Source organism: Balaenoptera ricei, chromosome X (genome assembly GCF_028023285.1).
Source record: "Balaenoptera ricei isolate mBalRic1 chromosome X, mBalRic1.hap2, whole genome shotgun sequence".
Classification (NCBI taxonomy): domain Eukaryota; kingdom Metazoa; phylum Chordata; class Mammalia; order Artiodactyla; family Balaenopteridae; genus Balaenoptera; species Balaenoptera ricei.
This window is the reverse complement of record NC_082660.1, coordinates 43,047,884-43,069,048: the sequence shown is the minus strand read 5'-3', so window position 1 is coordinate 43,069,048 and position 21,165 is coordinate 43,047,884. Positions and strand designations below refer to the sequence as shown.

At 38.5% G+C, this 21,165-nt stretch overlaps 1 protein-coding gene and 1 pseudogene across 4 annotated transcripts in view; one reads left to right on the top strand and one right to left on the bottom strand.

The window, feature by feature from the left end:
- JADE3 (jade family PHD finger 3) overlaps window positions 1–21,165 on the bottom strand; it is a 166,692-nt gene that overhangs the window by 123,783 nt on the left and 21,744 nt on the right. Inside the window, exons 2-3 of one of the 4 annotated variants that reach the window (XM_059911190.1) lie at window positions 17,664–17,795; window positions 15,867–15,945 (exon numbers count right to left, since the gene is read on the bottom strand). The exons of 2 other annotated variants lie outside the window; for them this stretch is intronic. In XM_059911190.1, coding sequence (XP_059767173.1) covers window positions 15,867–15,882 — 16 coding nt within the window. In that variant the 5' untranslated portion in view covers window positions 15,883–15,945; window positions 17,664–17,795. The remainder of the gene's footprint in view (window positions 1–15,866; window positions 15,946–17,663; window positions 17,796–21,165) is intronic. One more of the 4 variants, XM_059911189.1, reaches the window with a different exon arrangement.
- On the top strand, window positions 8,153–8,767 carry LOC132357473 (large ribosomal subunit protein eL15-like; annotated as a pseudogene).

Below are 21,165 nucleotides of genomic sequence, written 5' to 3'. Positions count from 1 at the left end.
CCAATGCAAGGGACTAGGGTTTGATCCCTGGCCACAGAACTAAGATCCCACATGCTGTGGGGCAACTAAGCCCCCGTGCCACAGCAGCTGAGCCCGTGTGGTCTAGAGCCCGTGCGCTGCAACGAAGAGCCCGCGTGCCTCAATGAAGAGCCCATGTGCCACAATGAAAGATCCCACGTGCCTCAACTAAGACCCGACGCAGCCAAATAAATAAATAAGTAAATAAATATTTAAAAAACTTCACTTACAGACACTGAAATTTTAATTTCATACAATTTTCACATGTCATCAAATATTATTCTTCTTTTGATTTTTCCAACCATTTAAAAACAGAAAAATCCATTTCTAGTTTATAGGCTGCACAAAAACAGGTAGTGAGACAGATTTAGCAGGCAGGCTATAGTGTACCAATCCCTGCTCGAACCAAGACTTGATGCCTCCCTGAAGGAATTTAAAATTTCAGACTTTCCCTGATTTTTAAAAAAAGTAGACATTTCAAACGAGCATCTCATCATAAACTTATGCTGAAGTTTCAGTTTAGGAGGAGGGACAAATTCTATAAGTGCATAGGAACATATTATAGCAGTGTAAACAGAACTTGAACACTAACTTACAGACCTGCAACTTACTAGGTGTGTAAAACTACAAAACTCACTCATTCTCTCTGGAGTTCAATTCTCTCCATTCTAGTCCATTTGCAACAATCTTCCACATCACTGAAAGGGAGCAGGAGTTACAACTATAATTTACTGATGTTAAATTCTGTCTGGGAGGCGGCCCCACCTCCTCGCCCAGAACGGAGCCCGCATTTCCGCAGAGCTGGAACTCCCGGCTCGGGGTCTCTTCCCTCCGCCGTCACTGAAGTGCCCTGGAGCCCGAGGGGAGGGCGGCCTCACTAAGGCTGCCGGCTCTGGAGGGGCCCTGGCGGCCGAAGCCGCGACAGTCCTGGGGACCACCGGCCGGTTGTTCCAGCAAGTAACTTAAAGACAAAATGGAAAAACAAGGAGGTTTGTGCCTGAGATTATGTTGACGTGAAACCAGGGATGGCCACCTTGTGCCAGTGAGCTGTCTGAGCTGTCTGAGATGTCGTGGGAGTTGCCTCTAACCAGGACCTGATACCCAATGCCCTGACAACGCTGCCTTTTCAAAGCTTGAACTGTGGTACTTCACTTGGCTCCGCAGGCCCAGGGCAACTTGAACACCTGGCAAGACATCGTGTGGATGAAAGGCTCTTGGTGCTCCACCCAGGCATCAGGGCTGTGCCTCTGAGGTGGGAGAGCCAACTTCAGGACACTGGTCCACAAGAGACCTCCCAGCTCCACGTAATACCACATGGCAAAAATCTCTCAGAGATCTCCATCTCAACATCAAGACCCAGCTTCACTCAACGACCAGCAAGCTACAGTGCTGGACACCCTATGCCAAACAACTAGCAAGACAGGAACACAGCCCCATCCATTAGCAGAGAGGCTGCCTAAAATCATAATAAGGCCACAGACACCCCAAAACACAGCACCAGACGTGGACGTGCCCACCAGAAAGACAAGATCCAACCTCATCCACCAGAACACAGGCACTAGTCCCCTCCATCAGGAAGCCTACACAACCCACTGAACCAACCTTAGCCACTGGGGACAGATACCAAAAACAACAGGAACTACGAACCTGCAGCCTGTGAAAAGGAGACCCCAAACACAGTAAGATAAGCAAAATGAGAAGACAGAAAAACACACAGCAGGTGAAGGAGCAGGGTCAAAACACACCAGACCTAACAAATGAAGAGGAAATAGGTAGTCTACCTGAAAAAGAATTCACAATAATGATAGTAAGGATTATCCAAAATCTTGGAAACAGAATAGACAAAATGCAAGAAACATTTAACAAGGACGTAGAAGAACTAAAGAGGAACCAAGCAACGATGAAAAACACAATAAATGAAATTAAAAATACTCTAGACGGGATCAATAGCAGAATAACTGAGGCAGAAGAACGGATAAGTGACCTGGAAGATAAAATGGTGGAAATAACTACTGCAGAGCAGAATAAAGAAAAAAGAATGAAAAGAACCGAGGACAGTCTCAGAGACCTCTGGGACAACATTAAACGCACCAACATTCGAATTATAGGGGTCCCAGAAGAAGAAGAGAAAAAGAAAGGGACTGAGAAAATATTTGAAGAGATTATAGTTGAAAACTTCCCTAATATGGGAAAGGAAATAGTTAATCAAGTCCTGGAAGCACAGAGAGTCCCATACAGGATAAATCCAAGGAGAAACACGCCAAGACACATATTAATCAAACTATCAAAAATTAAATATAAAGAAAACATATTAAAAGCAGCAAGGGAAAAACAACAAATAACACACAAGGGAATCCCCATAAGGTTAACAGCTGATCTTTCAGCAGAAACTCTGCAAGCCAGAAGGGAGTGGCAGGATATACTTAAAGTGATGAAGGAGAAAAACCTACAACCAAGATTACTCTACCCAGCAAGGATCTCATTCAGATTTGATGGAGAAATTAAAACCTCTACAGACAACCAAGAGCTGAGAGAGTTCAGCACCACCAAACCAGCTTTACAACAAATGCTAAAGGAACTTCTCTAGGCAAGAAACACAAGAGAAGGAAAACAACTACAATAACAAACCCAAAACATTTAAGAAAATGGGAATAGGAACATACATATTGATAATTACCTTAAATGTAAATGGATTAAATGCTCCCACCAAAAGACACAGACTGGCTGAATGGATACAAAAACAAGACCCATATATATGCTGTCTACAAGAGACCCACTTCAGACCTAGAGACACATACAGACTGAAAGTGAGGGGATGGAAAAAGATATTCCATGCAAATGGAAATCAAAAGAAAGCTGGAGTAGCAATTCTCATATCAGACAAAATAGACTTTAAAATAAAGACTATTACAAGAGACAAAGAAGGACACTATATAATGATCAAGGGATCGATCCAAGAGGAAGGTATAACAATTGTAAATATTTATGCACCCAACATAGGAGCACCTCAATACATAAGGCAAATACTAACAGCCATAAAAGGGGAAATCGACAGTAACACAATCATAGTAGGGGACTTTAACACCCCACTTTCACCAATGGACAGATCATCCAAAATGAAAATAAATAAGGAAACACAAGCTTTAAATGATACATTAAACAAGATGGACTTAATTGATATTTATAGGACATTCCACCCAAAAACAACAGAATACACATTTTTCTCAAGTGCTCATGGAACATTCTCCAGGATAGATCATATCTTGGGTCACAAATCAAGCCTTGGTAAATTTAAGAAAATTGAAATCGTATCAAGTACCTTTTCCGACCACAATGCTATGAGACTAGATACCAATTACAGGAAAAGATCGGTAAAAAATACAAACACATGGAGGCTACACAATACGCTACTTAATAACGAAGTGATCACTGAAGAAATCAAAGGGGAAATCAAAAAATACCTAGAAACAAATGACAATGGAGATACGACGACCCAAAACCTATGGGATGCAGCAAAAGCAGTTCTAAGAGGGAAGTTTATAGCAATACAAGCCTACCTCAAAAAACAGGAAACATCTCGAATAAACAACCTAACCTTGCACCTGAAGCAATTAGAGAAAGAAGAACAAAAAAACCCCAAAGCTAGCAGAAGGAAAGGAATCATAAAGATCAGATCAGAAATAAATGAAAAAGAAATGAAGGAGACAATAGCAAAGATCAATAAAACTAAAAGCTGGTTCTTTGAGAAGATAAACAAAATTGATAAACCATTAGCCAGACTCATCAAGAGAAAAAGGGAGAAGACTCAAATCAATAGAATTAGAAATGAAAAAGGAGAAGTAACCACTGACACTGCAGAAATACAAACGATCATGAGAGATTACTACAAGCAACTCTATGCCAATAAAATGGACAACCTGGAAGAAATGGACAGATTCTTAGAAATGCACAACCTGCCGAGACTGAACCAGGAAGAAATAGAAAATATGAACAGACCAATCACAAGCACTGAAATTGAAACTGTGATTAAAAACCTTCCAACAAACAAAAGCCCAGGACCAGATGGCTTCACAGGTGAATTCTATCAAACATTTAGAGAAGCGCTAACACCTATCCTTCTCAAACTCTTCCAAAATATTGCAGAGGGAGGAACACTCCCAAACTCATTCTACGAGGCCACCATCACCCTGATACCAAAACCAGACAAAGATGTCACAAAGAAAGAAAACTACAGGCCAATATCACTGATGAACAGAGATGCAAAAATCCTCAACAAAATACTAGCAAACAGAATCCAACAGCACATTAAAAGGATCATACACCATGATCAAGTGGGGTTTATTCCAGGAATGCAAGGATTCTTCAATATACGCAAATCAATCAATGTGATACATCATATTAACAAATTGAAGGAGAAAAACCATATGATCATCTCAATAGATGCAGAGAAAGCTTTTGACAAAATTCAACACCCATTTATGATAAAAGCCCTGCAGAAAGTAGGCATAGAGGGAACTTTCCTCAACATAATAAAGGCCATATATGACAAACCCACAGCCAACATTGTCCTCAATGGTGAAAAACTGAAACCATTTCCACTAAGATCAGGAACAAGACAAGGTTGCCCACTCTCACCACTATTATTCAACATAGTTTTGGAAGTGTTAGCCACAGCAATCAGAGAAGAAAAAGAAACAAAAGGAATCCAAATCGGAAAAGAAGAAGTAAAGCTGTCACTGTTTGCAGATGACATGATACTATGCATAGAGAATCCTAAAGATGCTACCAGAAAACTACTAGAGCTAATCAATGAATTTGGTAAAGTAGAAGGATACAAAATTAATGCACAGAAATCTCTTGCATTTCTATACACTAATGATGAAAAATCTGAAAGTGAAATTAAGAAAACACTCCCGTTTACCATTGCAACAAAAAGAATAAAATATCTAGGAATAAACCTACCTAAGGAGACAAAAGACCTGTATGCAGAAAATTATAAGACACTGATGAAAGAAATTAAAGATGATACAAAAAGATGGAGAGATATACCATGTTCTTGGATTGGAAGAATCAACATTGTGAAAATTCTGTACTACCCAAAGCAATCTACAGATTCAATGCAATCTCTATCAAATTACCACTAGCATTTTTCACAGAACTAGAACAAGAAATTTCAGAATTTGTATGGAAACACAAAAGACCCCGAATAGCCAAAGCAATCTTGAGAATGAAAAATGGAGCTGGAGGAATCAGGCTCCCTGACTTCAGACTATACTACAAAGCTACAGTAATCAAGACAGTTTGGTACTGGCACAAAAACAGAAATATAGATCCATGGAACAGGATAGAAAGCCCAGAGATAAACCCACGCACATATGGTCACCTTACCTTTGATAAAGGAGGCAAGCGTATACAGTGGAGAAAAGACAGCCTCTTCAATAAGTGGTGCTGGGAAAATTGGACAGGTACATGTAAAAGTATGAAATTAGAACACTCCCTGACACCACACAAAAAAATAAACTCAAAATGGATTAAAGACTTAAGTGTAAGGCCAGACACTATCAAACTCTTAGAGGAAAACATAGGCAGAACACTCTGTGACACAAATCACAGCAAGATCCTTTCTGACCCAGCTCCTAGAGAAATGGAAATAAAAACACAAATAAACAAATGGGACCTAATGAAACTTAAAAGCTTTTGCACAGCAAAGGAAACCATAAACAAGACGAAAAGACAACCCTCAGAATGGGAGAAAATATTTGCAAATGAAGCAACTGACAAAGGATTAATCTCCAAGATTTACAAGCAGCTCATGCAGCTCAATAACAAAAAAACAAAGAACCCAATCCAAAAATGGGCAGAAGACCTAAATAGACATTTCTCCAAAGAAGATATACAGATTGCCAACAGACACATTAAAGAATGCTGAACCATTCTTAGTGGAAATCTAGTGGATCTTAGTGGAAATGGTTTCAGTTTTTCACCACAACATCATTAATCATTAGAGAAATGCAAATCAAAGCTACAATGAGATATCATCTCACACCGGTCAGAATGGCCATCATCAAAAAATCTACAAACAATAAATGCTGGAGAGGGTTTGGAGAAAAGGGAACCCTCTTGCACTGTTGGTGGGAATGTAAATTCATACAGCCACTATGGAGAACAGTATGGAGGTTCCTTAAAAAACTACAAATAGAACTACCATACGACCCAGCAATCCCACTACTAGGCATATACCCTGAGAAAACCATAACTCAAAAAGAGTCATGTACCAAAATGTTCATTGCAGCTCTATTTACAATAGCCAGGACATGGAAGCAACCTAAGTGTCCATCATCAGATGAATGGATAAAGAAGATGTGGCACATATATACAATGGAATATTATCAGCCATAAAAAGAAATGAAATGGAGGTATTTGTAGTGAGGTGGATGGAGTTAGAGTCTGTCATACAGAGTGAAGTAAGTCAGAAAGAGAAAAACAAATACCATATGCTAACACATATATATGGAATCTAAGGGAAAATAAAGGTCATGAAGTACCTAGTGGCAAGACGGGAATAAAGACACAGACCTACTAGAGAATGGACTTGAGGATATGCGGAGGGGGAGGGGTAAGATGTGACAGGGTGAGAGAGTGCATAGACATATATACACTACCAAATGTAAAATAGATAGCTAGTGGGAAGCAGCCGCATAGCACAGGGAGATCAGCTCGGTGCTTTGTGACCACCTAGAGGGGTGGGATAGGGAGGGTGGGAGGGAGGGAGATGCAAGAGGGAAGAGATATGGGAACATATGTATATGTATAACTGATTCACTTTGTTATAAAGCAGAAACTAACACACCATTGTAAAGCAATTCTACTCCAATAAAGATGTTTATAAAAAAAAATTCTGTCTGGGATATACAGAAAATATTTCTATTTCTACTGTGTGCAGGTCCCTACAAAGCAAAGATACTTTCAAAAGAAGTTTTTTGTCATTATTATTCCAATCTCTTCTGGATCCAGAGCCTACTTATGAGACTTTGAATAGCCTGAGCAGTGAAAAACCCCAAACAGAATAAACCCAAAGAAACCCGTTTCCAGACATATCCAAATCAAACTGCTGAACATAATACAAAGAAAAAAATCTTGAAAGCAGCCAGAGGAAAAATACATTACCTTATAGGGGTATAGCAATTCGAATTACAGTGGATTTCTTTTATCAGAAACCATGGAGGTCATAAGGAAATGGCACAACATGTTTGAAGTGTGGGGAAAAACGAACTGTCAACACATAATTCTATATCCAGCAAAAATATCTTTCAGGAATGACAATTTATAGCCAGCAATCTGCTCTAAAAGAACTGCTAGAGGAAGTTCTTCAGCCAGTTGGGAAATTATAGCAGAAAGAAATTTAGCACATTAGGAATGAAGGAACAGCAATATAAATTGTAAAATTTGGGTAGATATAACAGATTGTTCTTCTCTTGAATTACTTAAAATATGTTTGGCAGCTGATAGCAAAAACAATTAAGAATGTGTGAAGGGATTTTCAGTATGTGTAGATGTAACATATAAGACAACTATAACATAAAGGGGAGAGGGTAAAGGGACCTACAGGGTGTAAGGTTTCTGCATTACTCTTGAAGTGGTAAAGTATTGATTCTAAGTAGACTGTGCAAGGCTAAATATGTATATTATAATCCCTAGAGTAACCAAAAAAGATATGCAAAGAGATAAACTCAAAAATCACAGTAGATTAATTAAAATGGAGCACTAAAAAATGTTCAAATAACCCAAAAGGCAGGAAAGTGGAAAAGAGAGGAAATAATAACAGAGGTATAACACAAAGAAAAGAAATAATAAAATGGTAGGTTTAAACCAAGCATATCAATAACTACATTAAGTGGAATGGTCTAAACATACAATTAAAAGACAGAGACTGTCAGAACAGATTTAAAAAACATGATCCTACCACAAAGGCTATAAGAAAATCATTTAAAATATAATGATATAGGTAGATGAAAAGTAAAAGATGAAAAAAGATATGATGCAAATGCTGATCAAAAGAAAGAATTCAGAGCAAAGAAAATTACAAGGATAAAGTGGGCCTTTCAATCTGGCGGCAGCCATCAGGTGAGCCGAGATGGGCACTTGCTAGTACATCCAGGAGCTATGGAGGAAGAAGCAGTCCCACATAATTTGCTTTCTGCTCAGGGTGCACTGCTGGCAGTACCGCCAGCTCTCTGCACTGCAGAGGGCCCCTTGCCCCACCCAGCCTGACAAGGTACACAGGCTGGGCTACAAGGCCAAGCAAGGTTATGTCATATATCGGATTCGTGTGTGCTGTGGTGCCCGCAAATGCCCAGTTCCTAAGGGTGCCACCTACAGCAAGCCTCTCCATCATGGTGTCAACCAGCTCAAGTTTGCTCGAAGCCTTCATTCTGTTGCCAAGAAGTGAACTGGACGTCACTGTGGGGCCCTAAGGGTCCTGAATTCTTACTGGGTTGGTGAAGATTCTACTTACAAATTGTTTGAGGTTATCATCATTGATCCATTTCATAATGCTATCAGAAGAAACCCTGTCACCCAGTGGATCACCAAACCAGTCCACAAGCACAGGGAGATGTGGGGGCTGACATCTGCAGGCAGAAAGAGCCGCGGCCTTGGAAAGGGCCACAAGTCCCACCACACTATTGGTGGTTCTCGTCGTGCAGCTTGGAGAAGGCGCAATACTCTCCAGCTCCCCCATTACCGCTAATATAAGCAATGCTTGTAAAATTCTTACCTAATAAACAACTTAGGACATTCATGTCCGCTTAAAGGTGTTTTTTAATTTGTCTGTTAAAACTAGTTGTCTCCAGATTATTTCATTGAATGCATTGTCAAATTATGAAAATTAAAGTGCAATAATGTGTGAAGACTTTAAGTGATGGTGTATCTTGTTTCTAATAAGGGAAATGCCTTTGTTTTTGCTTTATTAGGGAGTTGATATGTCCGTGTTTAAAATGCTGTTTGGTACAATAGGTGTAAAATAAATTCTGGAAAAGAGGAGTGCAGAAACTAGCCATGTAGATTTGTTGATGCATGTGATGAAACCTACAGCTTTACTGGGGTGATGCAATGCTCTGCTGGTTTACTCTAAAGTGGCTGTTTTATGGAGTTTGGCAAGGACAAACTTTTTAAATTGGATTTTCCTTGGAAATGTGAAGGAAGTCCTGATCCTTTATCATGATCATATGCAGAAGAACAATGAAAGTTGACTAGGGCCCACATTTTTAGACTTAATCTACTATTCCATTTATGTAACAGCTGCTTCCGAAAGGCAAAAAGTAAAGAAGTGTCACCATTTTTAAGAGAATTGAATAAACCTGTTGCAAGAGGGTTTTCTTACAAATGAAAACATCCTGGTTAACCTAAATTAAACTGCCTTGGCCTCCATGGTACCACTGATGTTCACATAAAAGATGGGAGCTACTGGTTTAATCCCAGGACTGGGATCTGTAGAACACTGAACTTCATGCAAAATAGTCATGGTATTTACACTGGTGTATACTGAAACTGATGGAAATTGAACATTAGGCAAATGAGAAGGGAGTTAATTAGCCCTAAGGTTTGTAAGCTAGTAATTCTAGGATTGGGAAATTGGTGTCCATCAGATACCTTTCAAGTGTGGGAGGATAGAAAAAGCTTGGATCAAAATTTTAAATGTTTTATCTGTAATATTAGTTTGTGACCATTATGAACTCTCTAAGCCACCATAGAGGGGAAAGCAGGGTTGGTTTTATTTAAAAGTAACACTGCTAAGTCTAATCAGTGTTATTTTGGGTCAAGCCACTTTATCCATTCCCATAAGGATACTGAGAAAAGTCATGTAGTTGGTGTCAATACAAGTTCAATTGGTTTTCAATTTTATGTGTTGTCTACAGTTATTTTTCTCATCCCTGCTCAAACTACCCTCAAGAGCCTCACCATTCCACAAACTTGCCAGGCCACCAGTTGTGGCTGGGCATACCACCACATTCTGCTTGCATCATGTCTTCCCATAGACTAGGCTTCTGTTTCCCAGGGTGGATTTGAGTGTATAGGAACTATGGAAGAGGAATTGCCCCAATCCTTTCCAATTCTTGGTTTGCTATCTTAACAGGTAGGTTAATTCTGAAATCTAATTGCTGGTTTTCTTGAACCAATTTTTCTCGTATTTTCTTCAAGGGTCTTGAAAGGTCCACTTAATGATTTCCAGAAAACATGTAGCAGGCTTGAAAAACGTTTTGAGACCCAAATTTCTTCTCACTCAAAAAAAAAAATCTTAAACCATATAATTTCTTGTGTAGAGCTTGTTCAACTATACATAATAATAGAATAAATGTCTATTAAACTAAAAAGAAAGGATAAAGTGGGATATAAAGAGACATGTCATAATGCTAAAAGGGTTATTTAATTCACCCCAAAGACTTAACAATCCTAAATGTGTAAACACGTAACAACAGTGCTTCAAAATATGTGAAGCAAAAACTGTCAGATCTAAAATTAGAAGTAGAAAAATCCACAATTACAGTTGGAGACTTCAACATTCCTCTCTAATTAATATATAGAACTAGCAGACAGAAAATCAGCAAGAATATGTAAGAACTGAACACTGTTATCAACCAAGTGGAATTAGCTTATATGTACAGAACACTCTATCCAACAATTGCAGAATATATATTCTTTCAACAAGATAGATCACCTCCTGGGTCACAAAACAAACCTCAAATATAAAAGAGCTGAAATCATATAGAATATGTTCCTTGACCATAAAGGAAATAAAATAGAAATCGACAACAGAGAGATAAGAGGAAAAGCTCCAAACACTTGGCTATTGGATATCATATATCTAAATAACCCATTAATCAAAGATAAACTTTTAAGGGAAATTAGAAAATATTTTTAATTAAAGAAAAATGAAAATACAACATAACTCAATTTGTGGGCTTAGAGGGAAACTCATAGCAGTAAATGATATTTTAGGGAAAAAAATCTCTCATATAAATACAGGTGACCCTTGAACAATCAGGGGTCAGGGGTGCCAAACCTCTGCACAGTCAAAAATCCATATCTAACTTATTGTCAGCCCTCCCTATCCGTGGTTCCTCCATAACCTCAGTTCCTCTGTATTGGCAGTTTAACATCTGTGGATTCAACCAACCATGTGGATAGTGTAGTACTGTAGTATTTACTATTGAAAATAATCCACATATAAGTGGTCCTGCACAGTTCATACCCCTGCTGTTCAAGGGTCAACTGTAATCTACGCTTCCCCCTTAGGAACCTAGAAAAAGAGCAAAATAAACCCAAAGCAAGCAGAAAAAGGAAATAAGATAAAGCAGAAATCAATGAAGCTGAAAACAGAAAAACAACAGAGAAAAATAAATGAAAACAAAAGCTGGTCCTTTGAAAAGATCAATAAAATTGATAAACCTCTAGCAAAACTGAGAAGGAAAAAAAAGAGCAAATTACCAATATGAGGAATGAAAGAGGAGATTATCACTATAGACCCCGCAGACATAAAAAGATAATAAGGGGATACTACCATGAATAACTCTACACACATAAGTTAGACAACTTAAATGAAATGGACAGACTGCTCGAAAACCACAAACTACTAAAACTCATTGAAGATGAAACAGGTAACCTGAATAATGACCCATCTATTAAGGAAATTAAATTCACAGCTAAAAGTCTTTTTTAAAAGAAATGCCCAGGCCCAGATGGTTTCACTGGCAAATTCCAACAAACATTTAAAGAAAAGATAACACCATTTTATAGGCAAGGGGTTATGGCACAGGGACTACAGTCAGACTTCCTGAATTTTAATCTCTGCTCAGCCACTTACCAGTTCTGTGCTCTTGGGAAACTGTTAACATTTCTGTGCTTCAGAATGTTTCATTATTGGTTCAAAAGGGGAAAATAATAGTACTGTACTTATAGGATTGATATGAGTATTGAATAAATTATTAAATATAAAGTAAAAAAATAAAAATAAAAAAAAGAAAAGATAACACCAATTCTGCAAGATCTCGTCCAGAAAATAAGAGAGGATAGAATCTTTCCCAACTCATTTTATGAAGCCCTGACACCAAACCCAGACAAACATAATACGAAAAAGAAAACTATAGACCAATATCCCTCATGAATATAAAAGCAAATACCCTCAACAAAATATTAGCAAATCTTACAGCAATATATAAAACCCTACAACCAAGTGGGGTTTCTCCCAGGAATGAAAAGCAGGTTCAATATTTGAAAATCAATCAATGTAATCAACATATTAAGTCTAAAAAAGAAAAACCAAATGATAATATCAGTTGATGAAGACAAAACCATTTGTCAAAATTCAAAATGCATTCATAATAGAAACTCTCAGCATACTAGGAATAGAAGGGAACTTCCTCAACTTGATAAAGAACTTAAAGGTGAAATAAGAAAAAGCTGTGCTCTCCCATCACTTCTATTAAACATCATACTAGAAGTCTTAGCCTGTGCAAAAAGGGACAAAAAATATATAAAAGGTATACAGATTGAAAGAAAGAAATGAAAGTATCCCTACTCCTAAACAGCATGATTGTTTGCTTAGAATATATCAGAGGAATCTATTTTTTTAAGTCCTATAACTAACAGCTTAGCAAGGAAGCAGGATATAAGGTCAATACAAAAATCAATCATATTTCTATATGGTGGCAATAAACAACTAGAAACTGAATCTTTAAAAAAATATATCATTTACAACAGCTCCAAAGAAATGAAACATTCAGGTATATATCTAACAAAACATGTACAGGATCTCTATGCTGAACACTACAAAACATAGATGCTTCCATGAAAAAATCAAAGAAAATCTAAAGAAATGGAGAAATATACTATATTCATGTGGTGGAAGATTCAGCATATTAAAGATGTCATTTCTCCCCAAAGTCATCAGATTCATCATTAGATTTAACCTAATTCAAACAAAAATGCCAGTAGGATTTTTTGTAAATATAGACAAGATGAGTCTAAAATTTATAAAGAACAGCAAAAGATCTAGAATAGCTAAAACAAATTTTAAAAAGAAGAATAAAGTTGGAGAAACACACTGATTTTAAGGCATAATATAAAGCTACAGTAATCAAGACAGTGGTATTGATGAAGTGATAAAAACAGAACAATGGAACAAAAGAGAGAGTTAAGATACTGACCTACATAAATATAGGCAACTGATTTTTGAAACAGGTGCAAAAGCAATTTAAAGGAGGAAGGATAGTCTTTTGAACGAACGGTGTGGGAACAATTAGACATTCATATGTAAAAAACAGATCTCCACCTAAACTTCACATCATGTACAAAGATTAACTTGATAGAGGCACATATCTAAATGTAAAACATATAACTAGAAAACTTTTAGAAGAAAACATAGGAGAAAATCTTCATGATTAGGGTTAATATAAGAGTTCTTAGACATGAGTCCTTTTAAAAAATGATAAATTGGACTTCATCAAAATTAAAATCTTGCTTGGTGAATGACACCATTAAGAGAATAAAAAACCAAGCCACAGATGTAGAGAAAATATTTACTGATAAATCACATAACCAACAAAGGATTTTTATTCAGAATATTAAAAAAAAAACGAAAAAACTCTCGGACTTCCCCGGCAGTCCAGTGGTTAAGCCTCCGTGCTTCCAATGCAGGGGGTGTGGGTTCAATCCCTGGTCGGGGAACTAAGATCCCACATGCTGCACAGTGCAGCCAAACAAAACAAAACAAAACAAAAAACAAAACTCTCAAAACACCACAGCAAGAAAACTACCAAATTTAAATTAAAGCAAAATACTTGAACAAATACTCCTCTCAACAAATACTTGAGTAAAATACTCCTCTGATGGGCTCAATAAAAGTCATGAATTTTAACTTAGTTTGGCTAATTGTAAGGGTAAGAGCAACACTACTTCCAGCTCCCTACATCCCAAGGCAGAAGCTGGCCCAAACGGATTATTTTTTCAAAAACATTTTATTGTGAAATATTACAGAATTTTGTTTTAATAATCACCAGGGGAAAAGTAGGATGAAAAAATTACTCCTACTCCTGTTCTATATCCTCAACCCACTTCACCCCCTCCTCCTTGGTGTTTTAGAATTTTGGTTCAGACTTCCTATGCAGAGGATTCCCTACGCTGCATGGAAACTTGGCACTTTGGTCTTTGTATGAATGGGCACCATATTTCGATTATTTCTGAGTTTGGGTGTTTATTGGAAGATATTTGTTTCATACCTCTTTCAATAAAGTTGTCAAGCTGATTCAGAATATTTATAAATACCAGTTTGTTTGTGAACCACGTTTTAACCCACCCTTCCTGTTTCTCAGGATGTTTCAAATCTGTATGCATTTAATACTCAGTGGTGTTGTAGATCATTAAATTTTATTAATGTGAAAGAGATCCATTCTTTTGCTTGACTCCATTTTCAATCTTTTGGGTGCTGACAGGGCAGATTGCAACCCTCCATTTGGGCTCTATTCTCCATTTTCATCCTGGACAACTGCAAACCAATGATTGATACTGAGTACTAGTTGAGCCTGCTTGGGGAAGGGGGTGAGGGTAGTCAGGGCTGAGCAGTGTCTAGTGCCTGGAACTCACTGAGCATTTGCTGAATTTGTTAATTTGATTATACTATTCAGTAGTGTGAAAAGGCAAGTGTTAAAATAAAACCTGTTAGGGAAAAGGAGGCTCTATCACAACAAGCTGCAGTATATTTTGCCAAAGCTATTAGATTTTTGAGGCAGCTGGTAGTTTATCAATTTTTATTGCTCCAATATAGTTATTTTATGGCTATTACTAGCAAAAGCGGATTATAGGAATAGTGTTTGACAGGAAAGAAGGGCCCAGTGTGAGTCTATTTGTTCTGGATCTCTAAAACAAAGGTTCTTAATGTCATCCTCTCGGTTTATAGATAGAACAGTAACATGATAGGAAAGACATCAGTTTCTCATTTTGTGAGAGTAGTTCCAGAAAGTCTTTCTGCAGTTTTCTTGAGCACCTGCAGAGGTATCCAGTTTTTTTCCTGAGAAGACCTCTTCAGGTACCAGCATGATCACAAAGGTATTTCAAGGTGCTCTTACAGCATTAAAACCAGCAGTCAGTAGTAGATATCAGGGACTTTGTAAAGGATGGGGCATGGTCCACAGACAATGTTGTAGGATGTTCGGGGTATAATATAATATATATAATTACAATATAATTTTCAAAATTAAGAACATGACTCACATACAAATACAGAATGAACACATGTCAAAGACTAATTTATTAGTGAGGGACCCAGCATTATGTAAGGCTGATTCAAAGAATATTTGAGAGATTCAGTATATACAGATACTGAAAGTAAAAATGCTAGAATAAGATAGCTAAATTAGATAGAAAAGTGGTTAATGCACTATAGGACAGTTAATCCATAGTCTTTGGGATTATTTCTTCTGCCAAACAGAAATTTTTTTCATCTCTACCAGACAAAAATCTTTAAGTTAACATGTCACTTCAAAAAGTCTGGACCCTAATCATTAGTGAATAATAAGCCAAACAAAGATGTAATCCCCTAGAGAACTAAATAATCCTTGGGTGGGCCCCTCAGTCAATGCTCCAGAATGACAACGAAAGGACATTTGGTCGTCCTTTTGTATTATTTTTTAAGTTTTAAAATAATTTCTATTAACAGAGGGTTAATAGTTTTATACCTGAGTCTAAGTCTTTGGAAGTAAAATTAAGGTTCTAGGGGGCCCACCTTTGGAATAGTGTAGTAGCACTTCTATATTTTACTTTACACATGTGTTTCAAAATAGTCATTTATTTACCTTTCAAAGCAATCATAGGATCTTAGAAGTCATCTGAGATCCAGTCATCTCCTAGGGCAGGAATGCTTTCTTTAGCAGTCTTGACAGGTAATCATGAAGCATTTGTGCGCAAGAAGGAAGGAAACTAACATTACTGAGTGCCTATTATGTACAAATTTATTTTCAAAGGGCCAAATTTCTTTTCTCACAGTAATACGTTACCTATACATTTAGCCGCATTTATCAAATAAATAGATCTCTTTGCCATAATTGCTTTGAATTATACCTTAATTTAAAAATTTATACACAGTATAATTTACCCTTTTTAATGTACAGTTCAAGTTCTGACAAATACCTATGGTTGTAATTACCACCAAAAACAAGATACAGAACAGTTCCAAGCATAATTTCCTTTTAAATGTCAATTAATCAACAAGCATTTATTGACTACTGACGTGTCCAGTAGTTACTGGTCAGTCTTTGCAGATAGCAGGAGAGTGTGAAAAGGCAGGAAAAGTAAAAGATATGATGCCTCTCTCCAAAGAACTTCCACAGCCTAAACTGCAGGGCACAGTTGCACACACACAAACCAAGCACAAATAAGCAATCTACTAGGTAATAATCTGCATGACATGTGGGTTCTGGTATTGATACTGCCATCATGTGACCTTGAATAAGCCATTTATTATTATTTCTTTTTTTTTTTAAAGTATTGTCCCCACCCCAGATCTACAGAGTCAGAGACTCTGAGGGTGAAGCCCAATAATCTTGGTGTTTTTTTTTGGTTTTTTTTTAAATTAATAGCTACTCTATTTATTTATTTATTTATTTTTAGCTGTGTTGGGTCTTTGTTTCGTGCAAGGGCTTTCTCTAGTTGCGGCAAGCGGGGGCCACTCTTCATTGTGGTGCGCGGGCCTCTCACTATCGCGGCCCCTCCCGTTGCGGGGCACAGGCTCCAGACGCGCAGGCTCAGCAGTTGTGGCTCACGGGCCCAGTTGCTCCGCGGCATGTGGGATCTTCCCAGACCAGGGCTCGAACCCGTGTCCCCTGCATTAGCAGGCAGATTCTCAACCACTGCGCCACCAGGGAAGCCCATTATTATTATTTCTTATCTGGGACTTTCTTTCCTCATTCATAACTGGAAGGGGTTGTCCTAGACAATCTCTTAGGTCTCTCCTAATTGTAAGCACATGTGAATCAGGTCGTGAGGGTTCAGAGTGATGGTGGAAGCCTGGGAAGTTGAGAACAGCTTTATGGCATTGAGGCAGTCCATGGGTTGGCCCCTCAGGGTTAGCGAACGAAGTAATTAGTGAGGGATGCAGCATGCAGCTGAAAGATATGACCTGTCATAGGGCTGTGAAGGGAGCAAATGAATGGATGTTGGTCCAGTGGAGTGAAGAAGAACTGCAAGGTGTCATCCTGGAAGACAGTGTTGAGCCCAAGCTTTGAACTGTTTGAGAGCCAGGGAGAGACATGAGGATTAGGAAGCTTGGTTGTCTACTAAGTAAAGAGGAGTGACACCTTGATGACAGTGATCCACAGCAATCTCTGATAAACTGCCATGAACATGCCCTCTAGATGCCAGGAATACAGCAGTACAAAACCTGCTCTTTCAGTTATTTATTGCTGCATAACAAATCACCCCAAAATTTAGTGACTTAAAATAACAACCATTTTATTTGCTCATAATTCTGTGGGTCAGCAGTTTGGGCTAGAATCAGCTGAGTGGTTCTTCTGCTAGTCTTTCCGAGAGTTCCTCATGAAGTTAGTCATCTGGCAATACGACTAGGGTTGAGTATTTAAGATGGCCTCACTCACATGTCTGATGGTTGGCTGTTGACTGGCCTCTCCATATCATCTCTCTTCCTCCAGCAGACTAGCTGGGGCTTCTTCACATGGTTGCTTCAGGGTTCTCAGGGAGGAGAGGAAAGCTACAAGACTTCTTGAGACCTAGGCTCAGAAGTTACCCAGAGTTACTCATGCTGCATTTATTGGCCAAAGCAAATTACAAGAACAGCTCAGATTCAAGGAGTAGAGAAATAGACTCCTCCTGATGGGAGGAGCTGCAAAGTCACACTGTAAAGTGGTGTATATACAGAAATGAAAAGACTTGGTGGCCATTTAGCACTCTTATCACACCATTCCATTTGGGAAAATGAGTGTTGAGCACATAGTCCTGTGGGCCTTGAGAGATGGAAGGAACCACTCAGGTGAAAAAAATGAGCTTTTGAGTGGATCCTGAGAAACATGCAGATAGAACAAACACAGAAGAACGTGGAGAACTTCAGGCAGAGGCAGTACAAAGTGGCAGGATGACTCATGGTATGTTTAGACTCTAGTGAATGCACACTTGGGTGGAGTGGGTAGAGAAGAGGATTTAAGACATAAGTGGTAAGGATGGTGGGAAAGGTTATGCTTGGGCGTGGGGGACTTTACCTGCTAGGCTCTCAGGAGTACAGGCATACCTACTATGCAGTGAGCAGCCAGGAGTACATGGTGGCTTAGTGGCAGGAGTGGGTATGGTGGTATAGGGAAGAGGCCTTTAAGAGCCTGCATCTTTATGAACAGCAGTTTGGAAGGAAGTTGAGTTTGACCTGGAGTGGCACAGAGATCATGGCAAGAAATCAGCCTAGAGATGGTTTCCCTAAAGGCAAGTGCCTACGTGGATTCTCCTCAAGGGGCTAAAGGGCATAATTGGAGCTTTTACAGGTAGGTTTATTTAGAAGTATAAAAAAATGTTTACCCCGGATTGAATTGGTTATCCTAGAGAGAGCTAAATTTAGGCTCATAACACACACAAACACACCCCCCTCTCTCCTGTATAAGATTCGAGTTTCATGTGAGACAAGTAGGATACAACTGTTTACAAAGTTTTGTTTGTATTTGAAAAGAAAAAATCCTAGTGCTCTTTAACATTATAAGTGGGCAAGGAATCATGGATGAGGCTAGAAATCATGATGCAGCTAGGGAAAAGCTGCCTGCAGTTTTGACTGTAATCTAAACTACAGAGCCATGCTCTGCCCAGGCAGACTGTACAGTCACAGTGGCAGCATAGGAAAACACCAGTTTTCTTTTGACAGTCTGCAAAATGTACATTTCTTTTCCAAACTACTGCTTTCCACAGGATTTATGTGGCCATTAGAACACATTATGTGTAATTTTTTTAAACACAAAATGAGAAGTGATGTTTGGTTTGTTAATTAAACAGCAGGCAGCAAACAGATAACCAACAAGGACCTACTGTATAGCTCAGGGAACTACACTCAATATTTTGTAATAACCTATAAGGGAAAATAATCTGAAAAAGAATACACACACACACACACACACACACACATATGTATCTGAATCACTTTGCTGTGCACCTAAAACTAACACAAAATTGTAAATCAACTATACTTCAATAAAAAATAAAAAACCAGCAGGCAACAATTCTGTTTCAGGTATTTGTGAGAGACAGAACGTAGAGAATCTGAAGCTCTACTATCACTACGGGAGGGGCAGTTTAGTTGTAAAGCTTCAGGTCATGTGTATACGAAATAGGTCACAGAGTAAGGAAGTATGGCATTAGGTGCCAAAGTGAATAAAAAAAGACAGGACTTAAAATGAGAGAATATGGCGCAGAGGATAACATCCAAGTGAGTGGGTTTTGGGGAAATGGAGAATCTCCTAAGCTAGAATTTCCAAGAATTTGGAATTGGCCCAGGCAGGATTGATTGGCAGGAAGAAGAGGACAGGATGATCCAGCTGTGAAGAAAGGCTCCAGGTAAACTTGAGTGTTGGATTATTGGTGGTATTGGGGGAGGGGAGCCAGTGAGGAAACAGTTCAGAGATGACTTCCCAGTCTGTGTGCTTAAGACTTCTGTTCCACCTAGTTGCCCTGAAATCCCAGGTGAAGAACTGTCCTCAGTTGATGGATTGTGTCATGTGAAAACATTACAAAACAACTGTAACTAATAGACAGGAAAAGAAAGGATATTTAGGTTCCTCTTTACACATACAGGGCTTTATCCACTGTCTAGTAGGTGAATGGGTGGCCCTTTGTGCATACATCATAGGATAGGGAAAAGCTCTCCAAGTGAAAACACATCTCCTCTGCCCATGGTGCTTGCTCAGACTGAGCCAGACCATAGCATGCAGCAGTTATGCAAGAAAGGGACCTCCACTGCATTTTCTAATGACATAGTATTCTAGGGAGATATCTGAGTGGGCATGCTGTTTTTGTCAATTCTCTCCTCAATGTGCGCCTCAAAACTGGGGAGGTTTCCTGTAAAAAGATGTGTTTTCTTTTAGGATCTGAGAAATTATAGATGGTTCATATCATGGGGGTTCCAAGAAATCATGCCTCATCAGTGTCCTCAACAGTTAGCTTTTTAAAAAAGTATAAAAATAGCATTTAGTGATTATCCAAATTACTTATTTTGTGGGGAGGTACTCAGGTTTATACACTTGAGGAGTGCCTACACATGGGCCTGGTATATAGCAACCACTCGAGTGTTAGTTGATTCTGAGCTACTTTTTGCAGCTTCTTTATGAAGTATAGCAATGCACTAAATTTTTGCTGAACTCGAGTCTTTAATGTTGGGAGGACAAGTAAAACCATCAAAAGGGGCCATCTGATCCAATCTTTGGATATTATATAGGACACCCATACCTCTAAATGTTCCTAAGGACAACTGAGGACAATTTTTAAAATTTCGCCCATGGACACCATGTTTGAAGGCTTGCCTACCAAACACACCACATCTATGGATTATTATTATTATTTTTTAAATTACTTATCTCCATGACATCATTTTATTTTATTTTTTTAAACATCTTTATTGGAGTATAATTGCTTTCCAATGCTGTGCCAGTTTCTGCTTTATAACAAAGTGAATCAGTTATACATATACATATGTCCCCATATCTCTTCTTCCCTCTTGCATCTCCCTTCCTCCCACCCTCCCTATCCCACCCCTCTAGGTGGTCACAAAGCACCGAGCTGATCTCCCTTTGCTATGCGGCTGCTTCCCACAAGCTATATATTTTACGTTTCATAGTGTATATACATCCATGCCACTCTCTCACTTTGTCCCATCTTACCCTGCCCCCTCCCCGTATCCTCAAGCCCATTCTCTAGTAGGTCTGAGTCTTTATTCCCATCTTGCCCCTAGGTTCTTCGTGACTTTTTTTTTTTTTAGATTCCATATATATGTGTTAGCATATGGTATTTGTTTTTGTCTTTCTGATTTACTTCACTCTGTATGACACTCTAGGTCCATCCACCTCACTATAACTCAATTTTGTTTCTTTTTATGGCTGAGTAATATTCCATTGT